Source organism: Girardinichthys multiradiatus, chromosome Y (genome assembly GCF_021462225.1).
Source record: "Girardinichthys multiradiatus isolate DD_20200921_A chromosome Y, DD_fGirMul_XY1, whole genome shotgun sequence".
NCBI classification, from domain to species: domain Eukaryota; kingdom Metazoa; phylum Chordata; class Actinopteri; order Cyprinodontiformes; family Goodeidae; genus Girardinichthys; species Girardinichthys multiradiatus.
This window is the reverse complement of record NC_061818.1, coordinates 10,516,432-10,538,789: the sequence shown is the minus strand read 5'-3', so window position 1 is coordinate 10,538,789 and position 22,358 is coordinate 10,516,432. Positions and strand designations below refer to the sequence as shown.

The following is a 22,358-nucleotide window of genomic DNA, read 5'->3' as shown; positions in this document are numbered from 1 at the left end:
TGAAGATGGACTCAATGATGGCGGAGTAGAAATGCACCATCATTGTCTTTGGCAGGCTGAACTTCTTAAGCTGCTGCAGGAAGTACATTCTCTGCTGAACTGTCTTGGTGAGAGAGGTGAGGTTCAGCTGCCTTTTGGAGTATGTCTTTACAAACTTTGCATGTCTAGAGAGTAAAGTTTTTGCACAATTTTGTTTCTGGTCCGGACTTTGACTAGTTCATTCTAACTCATAAATATTCTTAAACCATTACTTTGTAGCTTTAGCTGTATGTTTAGGGGTCATTTTCCTGGTGGAAGGTGAACCTCTGCCCCAGTCTTAAGTCTTTTGCAGCCTACTGTTCAGTACTGAGAATGACAGGGAGGCATGATGCTGCCACTACCATGTTTCACGGGGATGGTGTGTTCAGAGTGGGAGCATTCTTCACACAATGGTTTTTTTTTTAATGTAAGCTCCACTTTGGTCTCTTCTGACAAGAGCACATTCTTCCACATGTTTGCTGTCTCTTGTACATTGCTTGGGGCAAACTGCACCCACAGAGAGTTCTGATGAACTCACAAAGAGCTGTAAATGGTGAGGAAACAACATCTAAACCATACCCATCTGAGAATGGGTTATTGGGAAATACTGGGAAAATTAATATCCCGGAGAAAATAGGTAAGCAAGAAAGTCAAAACAAAAGCACAAAATATTTAAAACAATTTAACATACATTCGTGCGGATCGTGGGGTATAATGATACAGCACGTGACCCATATATGGAAGCCTCAGTCCTTGATGCAGCCGTCCCGGTTTGAGTTTCTTTACTAATGTTCTCGTAAAAACCTCAGAGACTGCATTTATACTTAGATTAAACTACACAGGTTGACTATTTACTTATCAGGTGACATCTGAAGGCAATTTGTTAAACTGGATTAGGGGTGTCAAAGTAAATGGGGCTGTTTACATGCCACACTTGTGACTTTTCTGTTTTTAAATTTGAAAACATTTAATTCACCCATAGTTATGGACAAATTTCTTTACGTACATCCTGTCATGGTTGTGTCGGTTTGTAAAGGACCCAATTTCAGACTGAATGAAAAACATTTTCTTTAATAAAAGAAAACAAAGTTGAACCAGCAAGGAAAGCAGCAATGAGTTATGACAACCACAGGGCTTATCTCTTTGAGGGAAGTGTGAAGAATGAGAAGGCAAGCTGGTGTGAGCAACCAGGTGAGAATGTGGAACAGCTGCTTTCATTTCTTCATTGCTGAGGAAATGAGACTAAGTAACACAGAAGAACTGAATGAAGACATACAGGTCCTTCTCAAAATATTAGCATATTGTGATAAAGTTCATTATTTTCCATAATGTAATGATGAAAATTTAACATTCATATATTTTAGATTCATTGCACACTAACTGAAATATTTCAGGTCTTTTATTGTCTTAATACGGATGATTTTGGCATACAGCTCATGAAAACCCAAAATTCCTATCTCACAAAATTAGCATATTTCATCCGACCAATAAAAGAAAAGTGTTTTTAATACAAAAAACGTCAACCTTCAAATAATCATGTACAGTTATGCACTCAATACTTGGTCGGGAATCCTTTTGCAGAAATGACTGCTTCAATTCGGCGTGGCATGGAGGCAATCAGCCTGTGGCACTGCTGAGGTCTTATGGAGGCCCAGGATGTTTCGATAGCGGCCTTTAGCTCATCCAGAGTGTTGGGTCTTGAGTCTCTCAACGTTCTCTTCACAATATCCCACAGATTCTCTATGGGGTTCAGGTCAGGAGAGTTGGCAGGCCAATTGAGCACAGTGATACCATGGTCAGTAAACCATTTACCAGTGGTTTTGGCACTGTGAGCAGGTGCCAGGTCGTGCTGAAAAATGAAATCTTCATCTCCATAAAGCTTTTCAGCAGATGGAAGCATGAAGTGCTCCAAAATCTCCTGATAGCTAGCTGCATTGACCCTGCCCTTGATAAAACACAGTGGACCAACACCAGCAGCTGACACGGCACCCCAGACCATCACTGACTGTGGGTACTTGACACTGGACTTCTGGCATTTTGGCATTTCCTTCTCCCCAGTCTTCCTCCAGACTCTGGCACCTTGATTTCCGAATGACATGCAGAATTTGCTTTCATCCGAAAAAAGTACTTTGGACTACTGAGCAACAGTCCAGTGCTGCTTCTCTGTAGCCCAGGTCAGGCGCTTCTGCCGCTGTTTCTGGTTCAAAAGTGGCTTGACCTGGGGAATGCGGCACCTGTAGCCCATTTCCTGCACACGCCTGTGCACGGTGGCTCTGGATGTTTCTACTCCAGACTCAGTCCACTGCTTCCGCAGGTCCCCCAAGGTCTGGAATCGGCCCTTCTCCACAATCTTCCTCAGGGTCCGGTCACCACTTCTCGTTGTGCAGCGTTTTCTGCCACACTTTTTCCTTCCCACTGAGGTGCCTTGATACAGCACTCTGGGAACAGCCTATTCGTTCAGAAATGTCTTTCTGTGTCTTACCCTCTTGCTTGAGGGTGTCAATAGTGGCCTTCTGGACAGCAGTCAGGTCGGCAGTCTTACCCATGATTGGGGTTTTGAGTGATGAACCAGGCTGGGAGTTTTAAAGGCCTCAGGAATCTTTTGCAGGTGTTTAGAGTTAACTCGTTGATTCAGATGATTGGGTTCATAGTTCGTTTAGAGACCCTTTTAATAATATGCTAATTTTGTGAGATAGGAATTTTGGGTTTTCATGAGCTGTATGCCAAAATCATCCGTATTAAGATAATAAAAGACCTGAAATATTTCAGTTAGTGTGCAATGAATCTAAAATATATGAATGTTAAATTTTCATCATGACATTATGGAAAATAATTAACTTTATCACAATATGCTAATATTTTGAGAAGGACCTGTAAAACCCTGGGAAAATCTAATACGGAAAATCTAACTGTACAAAGAATACAACAATGAACTAAGAAATAAGTATACATGGAATGAACTAAAATGACGACACTAAGACAATATAAACAACAGGGAATTGAAGAAAACAGAGACATGAAAAAAACTCAAAGCTCAACCACCTAAGAACCATAAACATCCCATTAAAATCCCAATGAAATGTATTATAGTTTGTAATTGTAATGTGACAAAATGTAAAGAAATTCTGTTTTTGTAAGGCTCTGACATGGAGAAAATCTCCGATTAAAAGCGTGTTTACAGAGACAAGTAAAACAATTAGATCTTGGATTACGTCAACGATATGTGACACGCTCTTAAAATATAGCAAATATTACCTGTGAAACATGATTGGAAAAGTGATTTCACCTTTTATAGGAGGATGTGTTCTGTCAGAGCAGTCCTGCTGTGTTTTTCTCATGCCTGGTTCCATCTCTCGCCCCCTCACTCAGTCTCAGTATTAATAGGCTGGATCCTGCCTGAACCAGAGGACATGCGCGTTGCAGGAGGAAAAGAGGTGTTGCACGGTGTCCCAGCTAAAAAGATGTTTAGTATTGACTCCATCATCACTTAATCATGGGCAAAACTCATTTTCTGGTCGCTTATTTTTTTTTAGAACAACGCGAGGAGTCGTTTTCTTTCTCAGCTTAGACTGATTAATTATTGACCACTTGCTGCATTTGGAGCTTTCGCTTTCCCATAGATAAAGAGCGTTAACACTGAATTTTCTAAAATTTGCTTGCCCCGCCGCCACCCTGAAGTTTATCGTTGTCATCTTGGCCGTCGGGATGGTGGCCTTCATCGGAGCGGTTATCTGCATCATCGCGGCAGTCCACACCGGATCCTCCAAGGCTGCTGCGGCTCAGCGGCAGCCCGTGGCCGATAACCATTCCCTGTATCCGGACGCAGTCGCCCAGACCCCCGCTGCCGTAGGGGGCTTTGTGCCTCGGCCAGGATCTCTGGGAGCTCTCCACGGTTCTGAAACGCCCGATTCCGAAGCACCCACCTTCAACGTCGGCCTTGGAGGGCTGGAAGGGGTCAGCGGACTGACGGGACACGATCCCGCGGTCAGTCGACTCATCTGCACCCCGGTCCCCGCCGGAAGGTGTAACACCAGGAACTTTCAGCAACAAGCGGACGACCCGTCGCTGTATGCAGGGGAAGACTGGGGGTACCTTCGGACCACCGAAGAGGAGCTCCGGAATACCGTTCTGCAGCAGAAGGACCAGATCTTAACCGACCAGAGCACCATCAAGGAGCTCACAGGAAAGCTGTCCGAGTGCGAGAAGGGGCTTGGAGGCAGGAACAGCAGCCCGGACAGACGCGGGAACGCCGCCGCGCTGGCAGGAGGGAAAGGAGCTGAGGGGGAGGCGCACTTGGAGCGGATGATGGTGCGGGACAGCGCGGATTCAGCGCCCGACAGGGTCCATCTGCTCACGGTTGGAAATGTGGATGAGCTTGAACAGGCTATCACTCAGCTCAAAGACCGCATAGACAGACTGGAGGTAAGCAGAGTGGAGAAAAACACTAATCAATTCACTAACGTATGAAATCAGTTCAGAGTTAAATTCAGATGTAATTAGAGACAATGCAAGTGTATCCTAATAATACAGTAAAATAAAAGTTAATTAGATCACTAAAAAGTTATCTAAGGACCCCAGCCGAATGTACTGTGTCTCTAATACAGTCTATATGGAGCACTATTCAGACCACCTTAACTCTTAAATTTCAGACACTAAAATATCTTTGATTCAGAGTTTGCTGATAACAAATGGTTTCTTTTTGTTAGAGATGCACCGATCAGAGATTTCTGATCACCAGTTTTACAAAACTTTTACCTGCTGAATTCGATTTCCTTTTCAATACTATAAATAACAAGATATCCTTTGTCTTTCTGAACAATTTGAAAATTAAACCGTCTTAATAATAAAAAGGTTATTGTAATAGAAAACTTTCTTTAAAACAGTTTTGGAGTTGTCTCTCTATGGATCCTGGGAAATCTTCAAATACAGTGAAATTATGGAGGTTTTTGACTGAGGTGCCCATTACTAAAGGACTACATATGGGAAGTTCCCATAACTACAGCACATCTCATTTTGACTTAGCTAAATTACTGTTATCCATACATTGTTAAAATATTAATTCACTCATTGTAAGTATAAAGAGTTTTTATAGAGTTGTTTTATCATGATCAATCATTTATTTTGTTAATATTGGAAACAGAGGCAATGTAACACAATGTGTGAGAGAGTTAAACAGGATTTCACAAATTAATCCAATAAAGACAAGTTGACATTCTAAGCCACCCTTAGCAAAAAGAATAAATTAGATTAGAAAAAATCTAATCTAATTTATTAAATACATTTTTTCTAAATTAGATTAGAAAAAAAAGACCAACTTTGCTGTAATATCTTCAGCTCCATGGTCTCCGCTGACATTGTTGCAGCAGCCTGAATCAAAAGCCATAATGTGTCTGTAGAAAATGCAGTTTCATCATTGAAAGCTTTAAACTGCTTTTCTGCTTCCTCTGACAGAAACTGAAAATATCTAACTCTTAATATCTAAGTCTCTTTCTCTCAGTAACAACTTCAACTCAGAAGAGTGTTGTCAGCATGACCTGTTGGTACCAAGGTATGGTATGTTCAGCAATCGGAAAACATCTTATTGGTTAGATTCTTAGTTTCTGGCTGGTCAAATGATCAATCCGGACAGGTTAATATTCCCAATCACCTTATTCCAATCACTGGCCAATTTATTGGTGCAAGTCTTTTTTTTTAAGTTTATTTTTTTATACCATTACTTTCACTTGTCATCATTGGATAAATTCAAGTCAATATGACTGAATCATTGTTCTAACAGTCAAGCAAGCTGGTTTGTCTTATTTACTGATGTGCCCCAATAATTCTTCTAAAAATTGAACATCCTGTTTTTATGGCTATTTTAATTTGGCCAGTCCATACTTTAATTCACTCTTGAAAACGATATTGTAACTGTTTAAAAAAATAAATAAATAAAGTTTTCAACCCATACAACCTATCAAAGGCTTGGTTAGCTCATTTGATCACCCCTAAAAACTTTTCAAACAGATTTAGACATAAAGATATCTCTTTATGTAGAAATCTTTTCTGTCTTTACCTTTAGAAATACATTTTTATTTTGTTTCATTGCAGCAACATTTTTTTATGTATTTTATAAGAACATTTACTTACAGGGAATCTTTGGCTCCCTGGGCTTGTCTAGGATTTCTTGTTTTGTCCCAAACCCAGGTTGAAAGGCAAAAGAAAAGGAAGAAAAAAGGAGCCCAGTTGAAAACCAGTGTGGCAAACTTTACAGAGAGATGCTGGGTTGTGTGTTTTCTCAGGCTGTTTAATACATTCTTAACCAGTTGTCAGACTGCAACTCTTGGAATTCATTTCTTGTGTCAAGAAGTTCAATATTATGATACAAATCACTTGAAAACATACCAAGCTGGTTAATTGTCTAATTGTCTTGGTCAGCCAGTCCTTGTCTACATTTAACCCAGAAACATATTTTAAAATTAGTCTTTTTTAGACCCTTGGACATTCTGTCCAAAGTTACCCTTTAGACAAACTCTTTGAAAGTCAGGCTTGGTTTGTCAATTTGATCAACCCAAACATGTTTTCACCCACATTTAGACACAAAGACATCTCTTCAAGTAGACATCTTTTAAGTTTTTAATTTATTTTGCATTTTGCTTAGATGAAATGCAACATTGTTTTTTCATTCCTTCTTAAAGACTGTTCAGGGTGGATTTCTAGGGGCTTGTCTTTGATATCTTTTGTAGTTGTAAACCTAGGCTGCGAGAAAATAGTTTATGACCAAAACAAAAATGAAAACTTTAAAAAGACAGACTTTTATAGCTGGAATCATAACACAGCTGTAATCCTGAACCTGTGCGACGAACCGTGAGATGAGTCACTTTGTTCTGTGTTTTGTTAGACATACTAATACTCAACTATCACTTTATACTATTTAACATTACCCCTTAAACGTTGTGGGACTAAAAGGTCTTCAGTTCTCGATAAAAACCAATTATCTCAGGGCTTGCAAGATAGAGGACCCCTGAATGCAGACTGGCAGGCAGCATAATGGTAAGTGCAAAATGATTTAATAAAAAAACAAACAAACTCACTCTCAGAAGAGGCAGGAACAATACAATAAACAGACAGGCAGGACAGGCTTGGCATGATCCACAAAACAAGAAATGAGCATGATCTGAGAATGTTTCCGCGAGGAATAAACAGGACAGGTGTGTATATATGGAGTGTGACCAGGTGAAACAAGAAGTCAGATTAACTAGGTGCAGGTGAACCGGATAACGTTAATTAACAGGCAGAACAAAACATGGCTGGAGCAAAAACAGAGACTCTTGAATACAAACAAACAAAAACTAAAGCATGAGCAGAACCAAAAACCAAAATTGACAAAACATGAACAAGACTAAAACATGACCTGAAAAATAAACAGAAACATGATTCAAAACTTGAACTGTGAATAAGACCAACAAAAACCCCAAAACACCCACAAATCATAACAGGTCATTACACAGCAGAAGGGATTTATGAGCTACTTCCAAAGCCCGGTCAACATGCATCAGTTATAATCATGTAACTGTGAATGCCACTCAACAATAATATACACTTTAATTTGATTATTCTGCAAAGGTTGCTATTTTAATAAGGACAGTAAATGAGAACAAAAAGTCACATCTAAAGACTGGTGTGGAGTTAGAAGGAGAGAGCAGGAAGAAGAAACAAGGAGTAAAGAATACAGCAGGCCAAGATGAACCAGTCTCTGATGTGACCAGAATAAAGTGATGTAAAACCCCATTTTGGACAAAGGTAATACAATCCATAATTCATGGTATGCCTATATTTGTTAGGAGTAACAGAGTGGATGTGCATCCCTGTAGTGTAATACGCCTCCTTCTGTAATATGTAGGAGTTGCCTGTGTGGGCCATTTACTTTCTTCGGTCTATTTTCTTTATTCCACCCCACACAGACATGTAATGTCCAAGTTTGACACTTTTCAGGAAATAAGGAATCCCTGTATTCTGCAGCCCTTTTCCAAGATTGCCTCTATGGTTTTCACAGGTTTTGCTGGGTAGTTGGCCTCATTTCCTTTTTAATCAACACATTTACTGTTTTTACACCGTCTACATCAGGTTTGTGCACAAGAGCTACCTGACCTACTTGAGTAGCATGAATGGATGTTGTCTACTGGCTCAGATTAAACCTGCCCAGCTTTTTTTTTTGTCTGTGGGGTTGTCTGCAATTATTTTGCTGATCATGCACCAACAACTCTCAGTGTCTTCTAGCTTCAAGCAAAGGGGGGTTGGGGGGGGGGTCATTCTTAGAAAAGGTGATGTGTTGTATTTGACCCTATTTACAAACAGAATGTAAAAATTTCATCGTAACTTATTTATATTTTCAAAAAATGCAGAGAACGTTTTGTCAACTCTGGTAAAAATGTGTAAAAAGCCTTAATATATATTTTAAGTGATGGGGTGAACATCTCACAGAGCACAGTTCAATACATTATCTTAAACTGAAAGAGTCTGTCACATCTGAAAACCTACTAGGACATATTCGCCCACCTAAGCTGACAGACTGGGCAAGGAGAGCATTAATCAAAGCAACTAGGAGAGCCATGGTAACTCTGGAGCAGCTGCAGAGATCTAAAGCTCAGGGGGAAAAATTTCCTCATAATCTCTATGATTCTACTATTAGTGGCACATTTCTGAAATCCAGCCTTGACATGGCATGTAGAAAACCACTGCTAAAAGAAAGCCAGTTGCAGTTTTCCAAAGGTCATGTAGGGAACACAGCAACCATTTGACCTTTTCTGGTCAGATAAGGCCAAAAATTGGCTACATTCAAAACGTGGGGAGGAAACCAGTGCACTGAATACATCACTCCAATGTTGCAGGATAATGACCTTAAACAGACCAAGCTACAATGGAATTGTTTTGATCCAAGCATATTTATGTATTACAATGACCCAGACCTAAATCCTATACTGAACCTAAATCCGTTTCTTCCTGTTAAAAGGGAGTTTTTCCTCTCCACTGTCGCTACATGCATGCTCAGTATGAGGGATTGCTGCAAAGTTAACGCCAGTGACTGTCCATTATCTCTACATGCTCATCCAGGAGGAGTGAATGCTACAAGTCTCTGACTCGATGCAATCTGCTGGGTTTCTTTAGACAGAAAAACTTTTTATCCAATTTGAATAAATAACTGAATCTGACTGCACTGTTCAATGGTTAGGATTAATTGGAATGTATCTACCTGACTGTTGTGAGTTGGCGCTATATAAATAAACTGACTTGAATTGAATTGAAGTGAATTGAATTGAGAATCTGTGCAAACACCTAAATAAATTCTTTTGAGTCCAGGGAAGAATGGACAACAATGTCTCTAGATGAGCAAAGATGATAGATACGAAACTCAAAAGACTGTAATTGCAGCAATAATTGGTTTTCATTTATAAATAGTCATGCTGAATGCATGGCACATTTTTAAGATTTAGATTTGTATAAAAAAAAACAAAAAACTTCAATGTCCTTCAATCTCACAATAATACACTAATTCATGTAAGTCTATCAGAGAAAATTCAGCGAAATATATTGAAGTTTCTCTCTGTAATTTAGCAAAATATTAGGAGTTGAAAGGACATAAATACTTGACTATGGCACTAATACATCTGTGAGTTAAAATCAGTCTGAGAACTGGTATTTTCTTGGTTTCACAAGTTGTACTGCATTGTATAAAATCAATTCTGACATTGGAAAATCAGACCTCTGCAATATTTCACAGAAGAGCTAAGCGGTAAGCTCCTTGATGCAGCATTAAAGATTAAAACACCACGAAAGGTTGGACCAATAGTTTAAGAATGTACAGATAAACACAGTGATGATCCTATTCCCTGATTTAACCTAGATGCCAGTTACTCCAGCTGTGCAAAAACACAGCAACATTATTCTGTTTAACAGTGTTTGGGACTGGGTGTTGTTATCATGAATACAATGATCATCTTATTTTCTAAAACCTATTCTAGATAAATCTACCACACTATAGTAAAACTGTGATAAATCTACCCCTTTATTATCCTTGGGTTTATTGTAGAGGCAAAAAACTAACTGCTTCTGCTTTACAATGCAACAAACTATACCAAGTGCCATGTTATTACATAATGTTGATAGTGGTTGCAGAGAAGGTCCCGGACTGTAAAGCTCAAATACTGATCAGCTTTCTATCTCCCTCCTCTGCAGACTGACATCGGCCCATTTTCTCACAACCGCACAGACAGCAAGTCCTCTGAAGCATCAGAGGAAGGCGGCCAGGAGAGGTCAGCTTATCTGGGGCGCAGCACCGGTTCAGACAAGCCCTGGGAGGTGGAGGACTTGGAAGAGGGGCTGGAGAGGAAGGTGGAGCTTCTGGAGAAGGAGAGAAAAGCCCTGAGGCTGGAAGCAGAGAAGCATAGACAGGAAGTTGACCATGGCATCAGCAAACTACAACAAAGAATTTTAGGCCTGGAGGAAGGTGAGCTGCAGAAGGGCAAGAAAGAAGGAAATGTGTTCATATTTCATTGCTCTACTTAATCTGTAGATGGGGATAGTAACATAGAGATGGTAGAAATGCAGTGACCAGTGATGGGAATAACATTAATTATATTGTCCTTAACAATTAAGATTATGTTGTAATGTTATGTTGTTCTGTTAATAATTGTTCTTGAGGCAAGAACGTACATGTGAAGTAAATATTAAAAGTTCGATGTAAGTAGGCTACTTGTCTATGTAATTCCACTTAATGCAACTGGCTTGTGAAGAATTAGAAAAAAAATCTTAATTTGTAGACATATTTAAACTTTAGAAAAAGTAATGTAATAGTAACTTTCCCTGTTAACTAGTTACCTTTAAAATGGAGTAACTCAGTTACTAACAGTTACTTTTTGGGAGAAGTAGCTAGTAGCTATAACTAATTAAATATTTTAAAGTAACATACACAACACTGGCAGTGACTGATTTAATGATTACATTGTGATATAAGTTGCTAATCATAAGTAATAATCTAATTTAAGATTTGAAAGAATGACATCAGATTCCCTTCTTTTGCTTTCTGATAACAAAACTATGAAAAATATGCTTTATGTAAAATAAAAAGCTCATAATTATCTTAAAATACAACTATGAAATAATGAATATTGTTTCCTGTTCTCTTATTTTTTTCTTTCCATTCCAAATTTCCAAATGTGCTGCAGAGCATTCTTTCCCAGAGGGGTTCAGGCTGTCCTTCCCAGCTCAGACAAACTACATGTTCGCTCTCATGAGACACGCCATCCCGAAGCTGCGGGCCTTTACTGCCTGCCTGTGGCTGCGGCCGGCCGGGGTGGGAATTGGGACCCCCCTATCTTATGCTGTACCCGAGCAGCCCAACGAGTTGGTGCTCCTTCAAGGCATGCACACTCCCATTGAGCTGCTCATCAACGACAAGGTACAGGGCAAAAAAACTAAACATTAACTGCTTAGATGGAGGCATCGGCCAGGATGATAACCTTGAGTGAAAGTAACATGGTTTGATGTTATTACCACAAATAATATATAGAGAATGAGGATGTAGCAGTCTACTTGGTTGCCCCCAATGTTACTCTCTTAAGCGTTAATATAGAGATAGTAGATGGTGTCAGAGGACACCTGCTGGTTCAGAAGGGTATTTAAGCATTTTTATTAGAAATTCTGTTTTGTGGATTGAATTTGTTTTTTCAAACAAAGAAAATAAAATTCAGCGCAATTTAGTAATGACCTATTGTCGCCAGAATTGTTGGTAGTTTTTGTTGGACTTTGGTGTTATCTGTTTTTGTATTGCTCCGTTATACGACTAATGTAGACAGGCAGGAAGCAGTGTGGCTTGGTGAGCAGATTTAACATAGAAAACTCACAGCAAGTTTATATATATATATATACATAAATACAGCTGGAACATTGTTATAGAATGGAAATGTTTAAGTTTGGCATTGCTTAGTTTAAAGTCAAAAGAGGATCATAATTTCAGATTAAGCCAACATAGTTTTAGAATTTTCAGAATATTTTTTTTCTCAGCAAACCTCCTGAAAATATTATCTAGAAGCGCATCATTTGCCTGCCAGCAGGTTTAAGGTAGCAGATGCAGGCAATGACAGGCAGGTAAAACAGGCTTGGCATGAATGGTTGATCAGAGAACTGTGATGTTTCTGCGAGGCGTAAACAGAATAGAGAAGTATATATGGAGCATGGTGCAGGTGAAACGAAGAGACTGATTGCATGGTACAGGTGGACCGAATGAAGCTGATAACAAGCTGAGAGAGGAGTGAAAACAAAACATGGTTGGAACTAAATATTACAAAGACATAATCACACCTAAGAAACATAGCTAGAACATAAACACACATAAAATAAACTACAAGAATAATGAGAAAGTAAACCTAAGCAAAGAACCAAAGCACCACCTGGAAAACAATGAACAGAAGCAGGATCCAAAACTCAATTGTGAGAACAAAATAAAGAGAAAGGCCCAAACCAAAAACCAAACACCCCCAAATCATAACATACTGTGTTATTTGTTTATGGGATGCACTTCATTTTTTTTTTCCTGAGACTTCAGTTGTCTTTAAATCTTTGCTACATATGATACAGAGATAAAAGCAATCCGTCCTCCCATTTAGTACCAATTTGGCCCTTTCCTACCTCCTTTTGGAACTTGTAGAAAAATCATCTTGTACTCATGCACTTAAACCACCCCATCTATGTTTATTTCTCTTAGTAGCTGATGAAATATGGGGAAAAATATCAAATGATTTTAAGCTCTTTTCAATTTTATTTATTATTACATCATTTTCAATGTCCTGATACCCATATTGGCCATTTGACTCCGATCAAATTTACGATTCCTGATGAAACTAAAAGAACTCTGAATGACCTCCTACATTATTTATTGGGGTTGTGCAACCAAATTTCCCTCCACTAGAGCATAAAAAGATCTCAAATACAAGAACAAATTGACTGAGGCAGATGGCTCCTGAGAAAGTCATGTAAAAAACAATCAAAACCACAAAGGTACCTGCCACACAAAAGGTGATCTTACCTTTGCAGGGATAACAATGAAATGATGATATTTTAGCTTCCTTGGTTAAATTAACATCAGTCATCAGAAATATTTGACTCCTCTTTATTTAGCTAACTTTGAACAGCTAACTGTGTCTGCAGGAGATTTAGAGACTTTCTAATTATATTATCTTCCTCATCTTACAAGAGTACTTGTAAAAAAGGTCATTTTTATTTTGTTATTCGAAGCGCATATCAGAGATGTGTTAATGTTATGACCTCATTTAAAATGTTCCAATGAACATCAAAGAAGGCCATGTACTTTGCATTAGCATTAAAGTAATAACATTGCTGATGAAGTGTTCGTCTGATACATTGTTCTTGTGTTTTAATGAAAGTTTAAATTTACTCTTTGAAAGCATTTGTGGGTGATGCAGAGCAGTGCTGTGATTTTTACTAGAACTCTGTGAAGTCATTGACTTGATATGTTCCTACAGGGAAAAAATTTGACTCTTGGAGACAGCAGAATGCCTTTAGCATTGTGGAGATGATCTGAATGATTAATTTAAACCCAGAAAACTCTTAGAAAGGGCATGCCATTGTATTTTATTTGTGTCTTGCTGAAATGTTGTCACCTGTAGCTGCATAATAACATGCCTAAGGTTTCAATAAGCAGCACAAAAAAACAGCTCACTGCATTGTTCTAACAACACATCCCCATATGTAGGTGGTGAAGCTGCCTCTGAATCTCTCTCAAGGGAACTGGCAGCACGTTTGTGTGAGTTGGACCCAGAAAGGTGGAGCATGGCTGGCCTACCAGGGAGGAAAGCTGAGGGGTGAGGGCCACGGACTGGCTCCTGGACATCACATCAGACCTGGGGGAGAGCTAGTCCTGGGGCAAGAGCAGGTGAGTTACACATATATAAATTTAAAAGACTAAATCAATATATGGTTTAGTTTTATTAATTTCAGGCAGCCAAAGCAGGCAGAAATTCTTTGTAAAATAACCCTTAATCTGTGAAGTCCTGGGTCTTGCTTATTTTTTCGTTATTGTAAAAGCTAAAACAAAATTTATAAAAAAACCATTGGTTGATTTGCATTACAGATTTAAGTTGGGTAGTAGGGCTAATATGACAGGTTTAATTTGTGAATTTTGGTCATAAGCTACACAGTCTATAAATCCATCATTCAGAGTAAGACAATCCCTCCCCTTTTCAAATACTGCTTAAACTTCCACAGAGCCAATGGTTTGCCCAAGGCAACAAAACTGCAAAAACTGAGTCATGTCTGTTTGCAAGTAAAAGTGTTTCTCTTTTTAAGTGATCCAACTATCTAAGAGCGATTTATTTTCCTCTCCAGGATTCCCTGGGTGGAGATTTTGATTCAACCCAGGCCTTGGTTGGAGAGCTGTCTCAGGTGGGCCTATGGGATCGGGTTCTGTCGTCTGCCCAGGTCGCCAGCCTAGCTCGATGCAACAGAGTAACCCAGGGCATTGTGGTCCCCTGGGACGAAAACAGGATTGATGTTTACGGTGGAACCACCAAAGACCTAGGGGAGCCTTGTAGTAAACACAACAAAAGCTCTCAGTGACTGATAGAGAAAAGATCTTAGAAAATATTTAGTTTAGCCAGTATCAACACTGATTCAGAATGTTACAAAAACAAGAAATTAGGGAACAAGGAAAATAATACTAGGTTATATTGACATAAAGTGGGTAGAGAGTTTGCAGTACCTTCATAATCTTAACCTTTCCGGTGTTTCCGTGTAAGTAAAAAGGTGCATTGCATTTGCATACAGCTGGAACATTGTTGTAGAATGGAAATGTTTAAGTTTGGCATTGTTTAGTTTAAAGTCAAAAGAGGATCATAATTTCAGATTAAGCCAACATGGTTTTAGAATTTTCAGATTATTTTTGTTCTCAGCAAACCTGAAAATATTATCTAGAAGCGCATCATTTGCCTGCCTGTTAGCTAAAGAGTGAACAGCAAATATGCTAGCAATGGCTATTTAGCTATGTTGAAATTTGAAATGTTCACAGTAATTTTAATCAACAACAACATAATTAATTATCTAGAATTCTGACACATTTTAATAATAAAAGTAGTGAACCTTTAAAAAAAGACTATGAAGTACATAATAATGCATTACAGTCCGAGCCAACCAATCGAGGCTAATGTTAGAATGCTAACGCTAACATTGGCCTGCTAATGTGATTTAAGTGGTAAAAAATGTCTGAGTACTCTGAGTCCTCTGTTTGTCTCCTCATAAGGGGGATTATAGAGATAATGAGGAAAATATGAAATGAAACTTTATTTAAACCCATTTCTTGCTACTCTAAGGTGGAAAGAACTAAAAAAAAGTACAAAGAAAAACAAAAAAGTGTCACATGTGATTTGGGTCATTAAACTTTGTAGCTGTTTTTAAGGCAGATGATGTTAATTTTAACATATTTTCAGACAAAAACAACCAAATCATTATGTCTATCCACCCAGATTTAGGCTTATAGGCCTACTTGGGTATATCCTGGTGATATTTGATTCATATTATTGGGAACACATAAAGGAGAATTATCAAATGATGGTTCAAACCACGTTTGAAATGTCAAATCAGCCCGCTACACCTATCCTCTTTCTAGATCTCTATTATGATCAAGATTTAGAGTGGGCACTTCAGACACAGTTGGCTAATCAGAACTGATAAGATGTTAGCTCATTCTCTCTGAACTCCCTGAACAACTGAGGAATTACTTTCTAACAGTTTTGAATGTATGAACCTATTTTTTAAAGGTGACCACAATTACAGAATCACATGTTGGCACAGATTAGACTAAGAGATAACAGTGGATTTGCTCATTTGAGTCATAAGAGGATAAACACTGCCTTGGAAATACACCAAAGCACCATTTTTCAACTGATTGTCAGAACACACTGTGCAGCACAGTGCCAAGGTTAATATCTTAATATCATGCTTTCATGTCCTATTTTACAAAATGTTGAACCTTTTCTTTAAACTACTGAAAATAGTGTCATATACCTGTCATAATTGTCTGCGCACTAAATGCCATTGTGTGCTTACATTGTTGAAAACAATTGTACTAAATTCAGTCAGTTCTAAGTTTGAGCTATTCCCAGAGAGCTGAGAGCTCTGTGTGAAAAGTGTGAAGTTGAATTGGGGCAGCTGAAATCCCTCCATTTGTGCAGCAGGCCTGGATAGGAATTATTTAAGGGCTGTGACAGCTTTAGAGTTTGGAGTCAAGGTAAGGCGATGAGAAATGTTGGAGAAAGTGTTGGGAATAATAAGTAGTGGATAGCAGCCAGAAGTAGATGATGAAAGAGAAAGGAAAATAGGAGGATGAGGAGGGAAAAATGGATACGATATGAGTGATGTTGAATTGTTTTTCTCTTCTGCATGATGTAATGTAGTACTTATAATGTGTTGCCTCTGCAAGGTGTCTCAAAATAGGTCATTGCATTTAACATTCCTGCAAGGTGGCTGTATTTGTCTTTTTTTTTAAAGGCTGAGGGTCTGATATGATAAATAACAAACTTGTTACCCTTTTAGTATTAAAAACCATGCATGAACGCTACTGGGTTTTAATGTGTTGCTAAACTAGTTTTCTTTTTCTAAACCTGACTCTTAATTATTTCAGAAAATCTTCTGGTATAAACAAATTGTTCATTTCAATGTTTATAAAAAAGCTGATTTTTTTTTTCAATTGCAAAAAACTATTCACGGTGGAAAGTGCCTGTCAGGGTGTTTGCACCCATGTACCATCATCGTCTTTAATATCCTGAAGATGTTTTGAGCTAATTAAGCATCTATGAGGTCCCTGGTGACATTTTAAGATTAAAGCAGTTTGATCAAAGTTTTTAAGTATTCCAGCACGTTATTTAAGGCCTCTGCACGGTGCCATGAAAGTAACACTAGAGCAAGTCAAAACCATCTTTTTGTGCCTCAGTTTGTCTTGTGTCTTTGATTTTGGATGTCATGCTTGGTGTCTGTTACACTCATGCCAGAACTTCCTTTTTGATTGTGATGTTGTTGGGTTTATGATATATGAAACTGTAAGCTATTGAAAATACTTTTGTTTCCGTCAAGCTTTATGATCTACGTTTATACTGTTGACTGCACAAATACTGTCATGTCCATGTCTTGTTTGGTGTTATGTTGTTCTGAATATGTGCTGTGTACAAACTTTTAAATCTTTATTAAAGTAATAATTTTTTGGAGAAAAAAATTTGATCATTTGGAATCATTTGGAAAGGTATTCTATGCTGTATGAAGCATAGAGCAAACAGCTCAAAGAAAAACACAGTGAGCAAAGCCTCAGATTGTGACAGTTCCTCTTTTATTTAATGATGCACTCCAAGCAGCAAACTGTTGAGATAAGCAGATGAGCAGCAGCAACAATATCTCAAACACAGTTCTTGCCAGACTCAAGAAAAAATAATATCTACATCAAGAAAAAAAAAAAACTTATTTGCTGTATAAGCATTTTGGTAATTTTTTTTAAACCGAGTAAAATATGTTGTGATGTTAAAGAGGGAACAAAATAAATGCAAGAAGCTGTTCTGATTTGAAAGGATCCAAGATGTGTGAGTGCATATGAAATTGACAGAAATGTTCTCTCCTGCTTTGTAAACAATAAAAAATGTATTGCTTTGCTTTGCATATTGAAGGACTACTACCCTCTTGACACCTCACATGACACAGACAGGAAGCTGCAGCTGCCAGTACTGTCTCTCTTTCAAAGTCAGCATCATGCAAAACAGATTTGTTTAATCTAAAACATTACATACATGGTCTTTAATACAGTATTGCAAGCTGTTCACATAAAAAAGGACACGATTTTTAAAAAATGGCTGTGCAATCTGGAAGTGGGTAACTATTACAGCGACTAGAACAAAAACTGGTATCAGGAGTTGAGCTTAGTTAGGGTGCTGAATACTGATCATATAAATATCTAAGCTTAGTGAAATATTGTATAGAAGTACTCAAGTTTAAGTACTTCAGTAGGATTCAGGACATGCAGAATATATGCTTTTTACTTTACTGTCAAACACACAAACATTTTTGAGGTGTTCCTAAATATTTGTAGTACACATTTAGCTAAATAGCTTAAAATTTAAGAAAATGGTACAAGGCTTAGGCACAATAATGTTATCTACTCATACACAACAACAAACAGACTCAAATACATCTGTTTCTAAAATTGTTATGTTAAAGTTAGGCACAGTAAAAATTTTAATTATTTCTTTGGAAGCAATACATAAAACAGCCTTTGCCTTTCTAAATCTGTCAGGTAACTTTGGTGATAATAGAAGCTACTTTCCCAGAACTTTCCGGTTACTTTTTCCACAACTTTCAGGTTATTTTTCCCAGAACCTGCAGGTTAGTTTCTTGGATCTTCCTGATCTGTGGACCGGTCAAAGGGACTGCACCTTACAAGTTTTCTCTCCAGGAACCTTTAAGTTACTTTCCATAATTATACAGGTTACTTGCCTGAAACTGGATGATTACTTTTGGGGTTTTGGTAACCTAAAGTCAGTCATTTTCTACTGCTTCTTCCATAGTGGGTCGCTGGGAACCTGGTGCCTATATCCACACTGTAATAAACAATTATGGGTTTTTGTCAGCTGAGCTTATTTAATCAAGTTGTCTGTACACATTACGTCATTGAACTGATTAAAATCTGTTATAAGAACGTCAGCTTAAAAAGAGAGAAGAAACTACAAATAATCCATTCTGCACACTTATGAAAAGTAGTTCCAGTTGTAATCCACTGAACACACATGCGCCACTACGTAACGCCAACTGTCACATGGTACACTCGTCAGAAAAGTTTCAGAATGATTTGCCGCCATCTTCTTTTTCGCTGGATCTCTCATCCTTCCAGAGTAAGAAGACTTTAATTCGATACTTTATAGGATTCATTTGAGAACACTGTTTGATTTAACTATGTTTTTGTTTTAAACAGTCGTCTAACGTTTTTAATTCCGTATTTCATACTATATTTATGTTTAATTTTTAAGGGAACTAGCTAGCTTATTGGGCACCTTTCCAAAAAAAAAAATAAGAAACGTAGGTAATTTTCTACCTGGACATCTAATAAGTGTTTTAAAATATTAGTAAAATATTAAAATGTAATTTTTCCGTGGCGTTGAGCTTTACTTCATGGTAACCCCTCTTATCCCGCTCGCTTTTTGTCTGTTTCCCGCTCTCCCCTTGCTCTGCCGTCGGCTAGCTGCACTGCTTGCCTTCGACAGACAGAAAAAAACTTGGACACAAGAGGGATATAGAGAATACAAACGGTAAAGGTAAGAATATAATTGAAAGCAGATAAAACTACAATATAAATGTACAGGGGTTGGACAATGAAACTGAAACACCTGGTTTTAGACCACAATAATTTATTAGTATGGTATAGGGCCTCCTTTTGCGGCCAATACAGCACCAATTCGTCTTGGGAATGACATATACAAGTCCTGCACAGTGGTCAGAGGGATTTTAAGCCATTCTTCTTGCAGGATAGTGGCCAGGTCACTACGTGATACTGGTGGAGGAAAACGTTTCCTGACTCGCTCCTCCAAAACACCCCAAAGTGGCTCAATAATATTTAGATCTGGTGACTGTGCCGGCCATGGGAGATGTTCAACTTCACTTTCATGTTCATCAAACCAATCTTTCACCAGTCTTGCTGTGTGTTTTGGTGCATTGTCATCCTGATACACGGCACCGCCTTCAGGATACAATGTTTGAACCATTGGATGCACATGGTCCTCAAGAATGGTTCGGTAGTCCTTGTCAGTGACGCGCCCATCTAGCACAAGTATTGGGCCAATGGAATGCCATGATATGGCAGCCCAAACCATCACTGATCCACCCCCATGCATCACTCTGGGCATGCAACAGTCTGGGTGGTACGCTTCTTTGGGGCATCTTCACACTGTAACTCTCCCAGATGTGGGGAAAACAGTAAAGGTGGACTCATCAGAGAACAATACATGTTTCACATTGTCCACAGCCCAAGATTTGCGCTCCTTGCACCATTGAAACCGACGTTTGGCATTGGCATGAGTGACCAAAGGTTTGGCTATAGCAGCCCAGCCGTGTATATTGACCCTGTGGAGCTCCCGACGGACAGTTCTGGTGGAAACAGGAGAGTTGAGGTGCACATTTAATTCTGCCGGGATTTGGGCAGCCGTGGTTTTATGTTTTTTGGATACAATCCAGGTTAGCACCCGAACATCCCTTTCAGACAGCTTCCTCTTGCGTCCACAGTTAATCCTGTTGGATGTGGTTCGTCCTTCTTGGTGGTAGGCTGACATTATCCTGGATACCGTGGCTCTTGATACATCACAAAGACTTGCTGTCTTGGTCACAGATGCGCCAGCCAGACGTGCACCAACAATTTGTCCTCTTTTAAACTCTGGTATGTCACCCATAATGTTGTGGGCATTTCAATATTTTGGGCAAAACTGTGCTCTTACCCTGCTAATTGAACCTTCACACTCTGCTCTTACTGGTGCAATGTGCAATCAATGAAGACTGGCTACCAGGCTGTTCCAATTTAGCCATGAAACCTCCCACACTAAAATGACAGGTGTTTCAGTTTCATTGTCCAACCCCTGTATTTTAGATCCACTGATGACATAAAGATGGTTTAAATTCTAAAATAAATAAACGCTCAGATTATGGGCGTTGCAGCTGTAAGCAATGTGAGATGTTTCAACACCATCACCTTTCCCACAGTTTTCCTCAAATACTTTGTGGTGTTATATTTGCACTACCAACTTGAGCACATATATCTATGTCAACAAACAAAAAATTGTGGTGTGTGCGTTTAAATCTCACACACGCTCAACTCTGATAAACTGTTGCTCTGAATGCACTGTGATGGGCTCGGCTCTTTCGCGCTCGCACACTGACTGGTGCGTGCCCGGTTCTGATCCCTGCTTCTCATGAATGCGCTTAGCGCTCACGTTCAGTGCTTGCGCTTTGGCCTGTGCTGCACAGGGGTGAAAGTGAGCCGATACGGTCCGGTACTGCGCCAAGTACCAGGAAGAGGGAAGAACGGCTGTCTGCTATGAAGCATCACTGGGCATGCAACAGTCTGGGTGGTACGCTTCTTTGGGGCTTCTCCACACCGTAACTCTCCTGGATGTGGGAAAAACAGTAAAGATGGACTCATCAGAGAACAATACATGTTTCACATTGTCCACAGCCCAAGATTTGCGCTCCTTGCACCATTGAAACCGACGTTTGGCAGTGGCATGAGTGACCAAAGTGTTGGGACCATACAGCCATGGATTTCAACACTAAAACTCCGGTACATACTTTCCTGGAACTTTTCAAAATAAAGTGCATTAACCTTCTTCCAGCACAGCCAGGAAAGGGGGTAACTGCGGACTTCCTGTGGCGCCATTTCCCAAATAAAAGCACAGCCAGGAAAGGGGGTAACTGCGGACTTCCTGCAATGACACTGCCGCATATAAGCCCCCACCTTTCCACAAGTCTTTCTCTTTCCACACGCCTCCGAGGAGGACGGTTCAGGAGAGGCCCAGCGCGCGAATGTCTTTTGCTGGCAAAAAGACATAAATTCAACTGGATCCAAAGCCATACGATCATCGATCATATGCAAAGTTAAGTAGAATGAAATACTGTTTGTGTATCCGGTATTTTCATTCATGAACGCAGATAATTAAGGTACAAGCATTGCTGACTGTCTCTCCGAGGCCCCGCAAGCAAAACGGTGTTCGAGAGAAGCCTGAAGGAAGACAGCAGAGACCGCAGCGGACAACGTTCGTTCTTCATCCACAGCTGGAGGTTAGCGGGAAGCTAACCCTTTTGTTCACAGAACGAACGCACCTTCTGATCGGGAGAAACTGAGGAAGTTAGCGGGAAGCTAACCCTTTTGGTGGATATCTTCTTCAAACTTCGCCCTTGGACAACATTCCCTCAACATGATCAGAGGTTAGGTTTGGGCAGATTTACAGATAGGTTTAGGATGAAATGATCTAAACGTTTTCATGTTATGAAGTTTGTTTTGTGGAACCTGGCTATCTTTAGCGCTAGTAGGCTAGTTACGGCACGTGCCGGTTCTGTGTTCTTTGTATGTTTTAAAGCTAAGATAAACTTTATTTAAAGGGTGGTTTTGACCAGAACATTGCTCATAACGCGCCGTCCGCACTTATGCATTTTAACCCTTTCATTAATCCTGGTATTTTAAAGGTATGTGTTGATTCTGGTGCTAAGCTATCCGCTTCTTGCTAGCTTAATTGTTAACGGTAAGAACACCTGTGTGCTAGCATTAAGGCTAG

The 22,358-nt window shown here is 39.2% G+C and overlaps 1 protein-coding gene across 1 annotated transcript; it reads left to right on the top strand.

Moving 5' to 3' along the window:
- Positions 1 to 3,363: 3,363 nt before the first annotated feature.
- Positions 3,364 to 14,957, top strand: LOC124864011 (neuronal pentraxin-2-like). The gene is made up of 5 exons (XM_047358611.1): positions 3,364 to 4,440; positions 10,231 to 10,501; positions 11,220 to 11,452; positions 13,766 to 13,945; positions 14,398 to 14,957. The coding sequence occupies exons 1-5, from the start codon at positions 3,724 to 3,726 to the stop codon at positions 14,626 to 14,628; spliced, it is 1,632 nt and encodes a 543-aa protein (XP_047214567.1). The 5' UTR covers positions 3,364 to 3,723; the 3' UTR covers positions 14,629 to 14,957.
- The last annotated feature ends 7,401 nt before the right edge of the window (positions 14,958 to 22,358 follow it).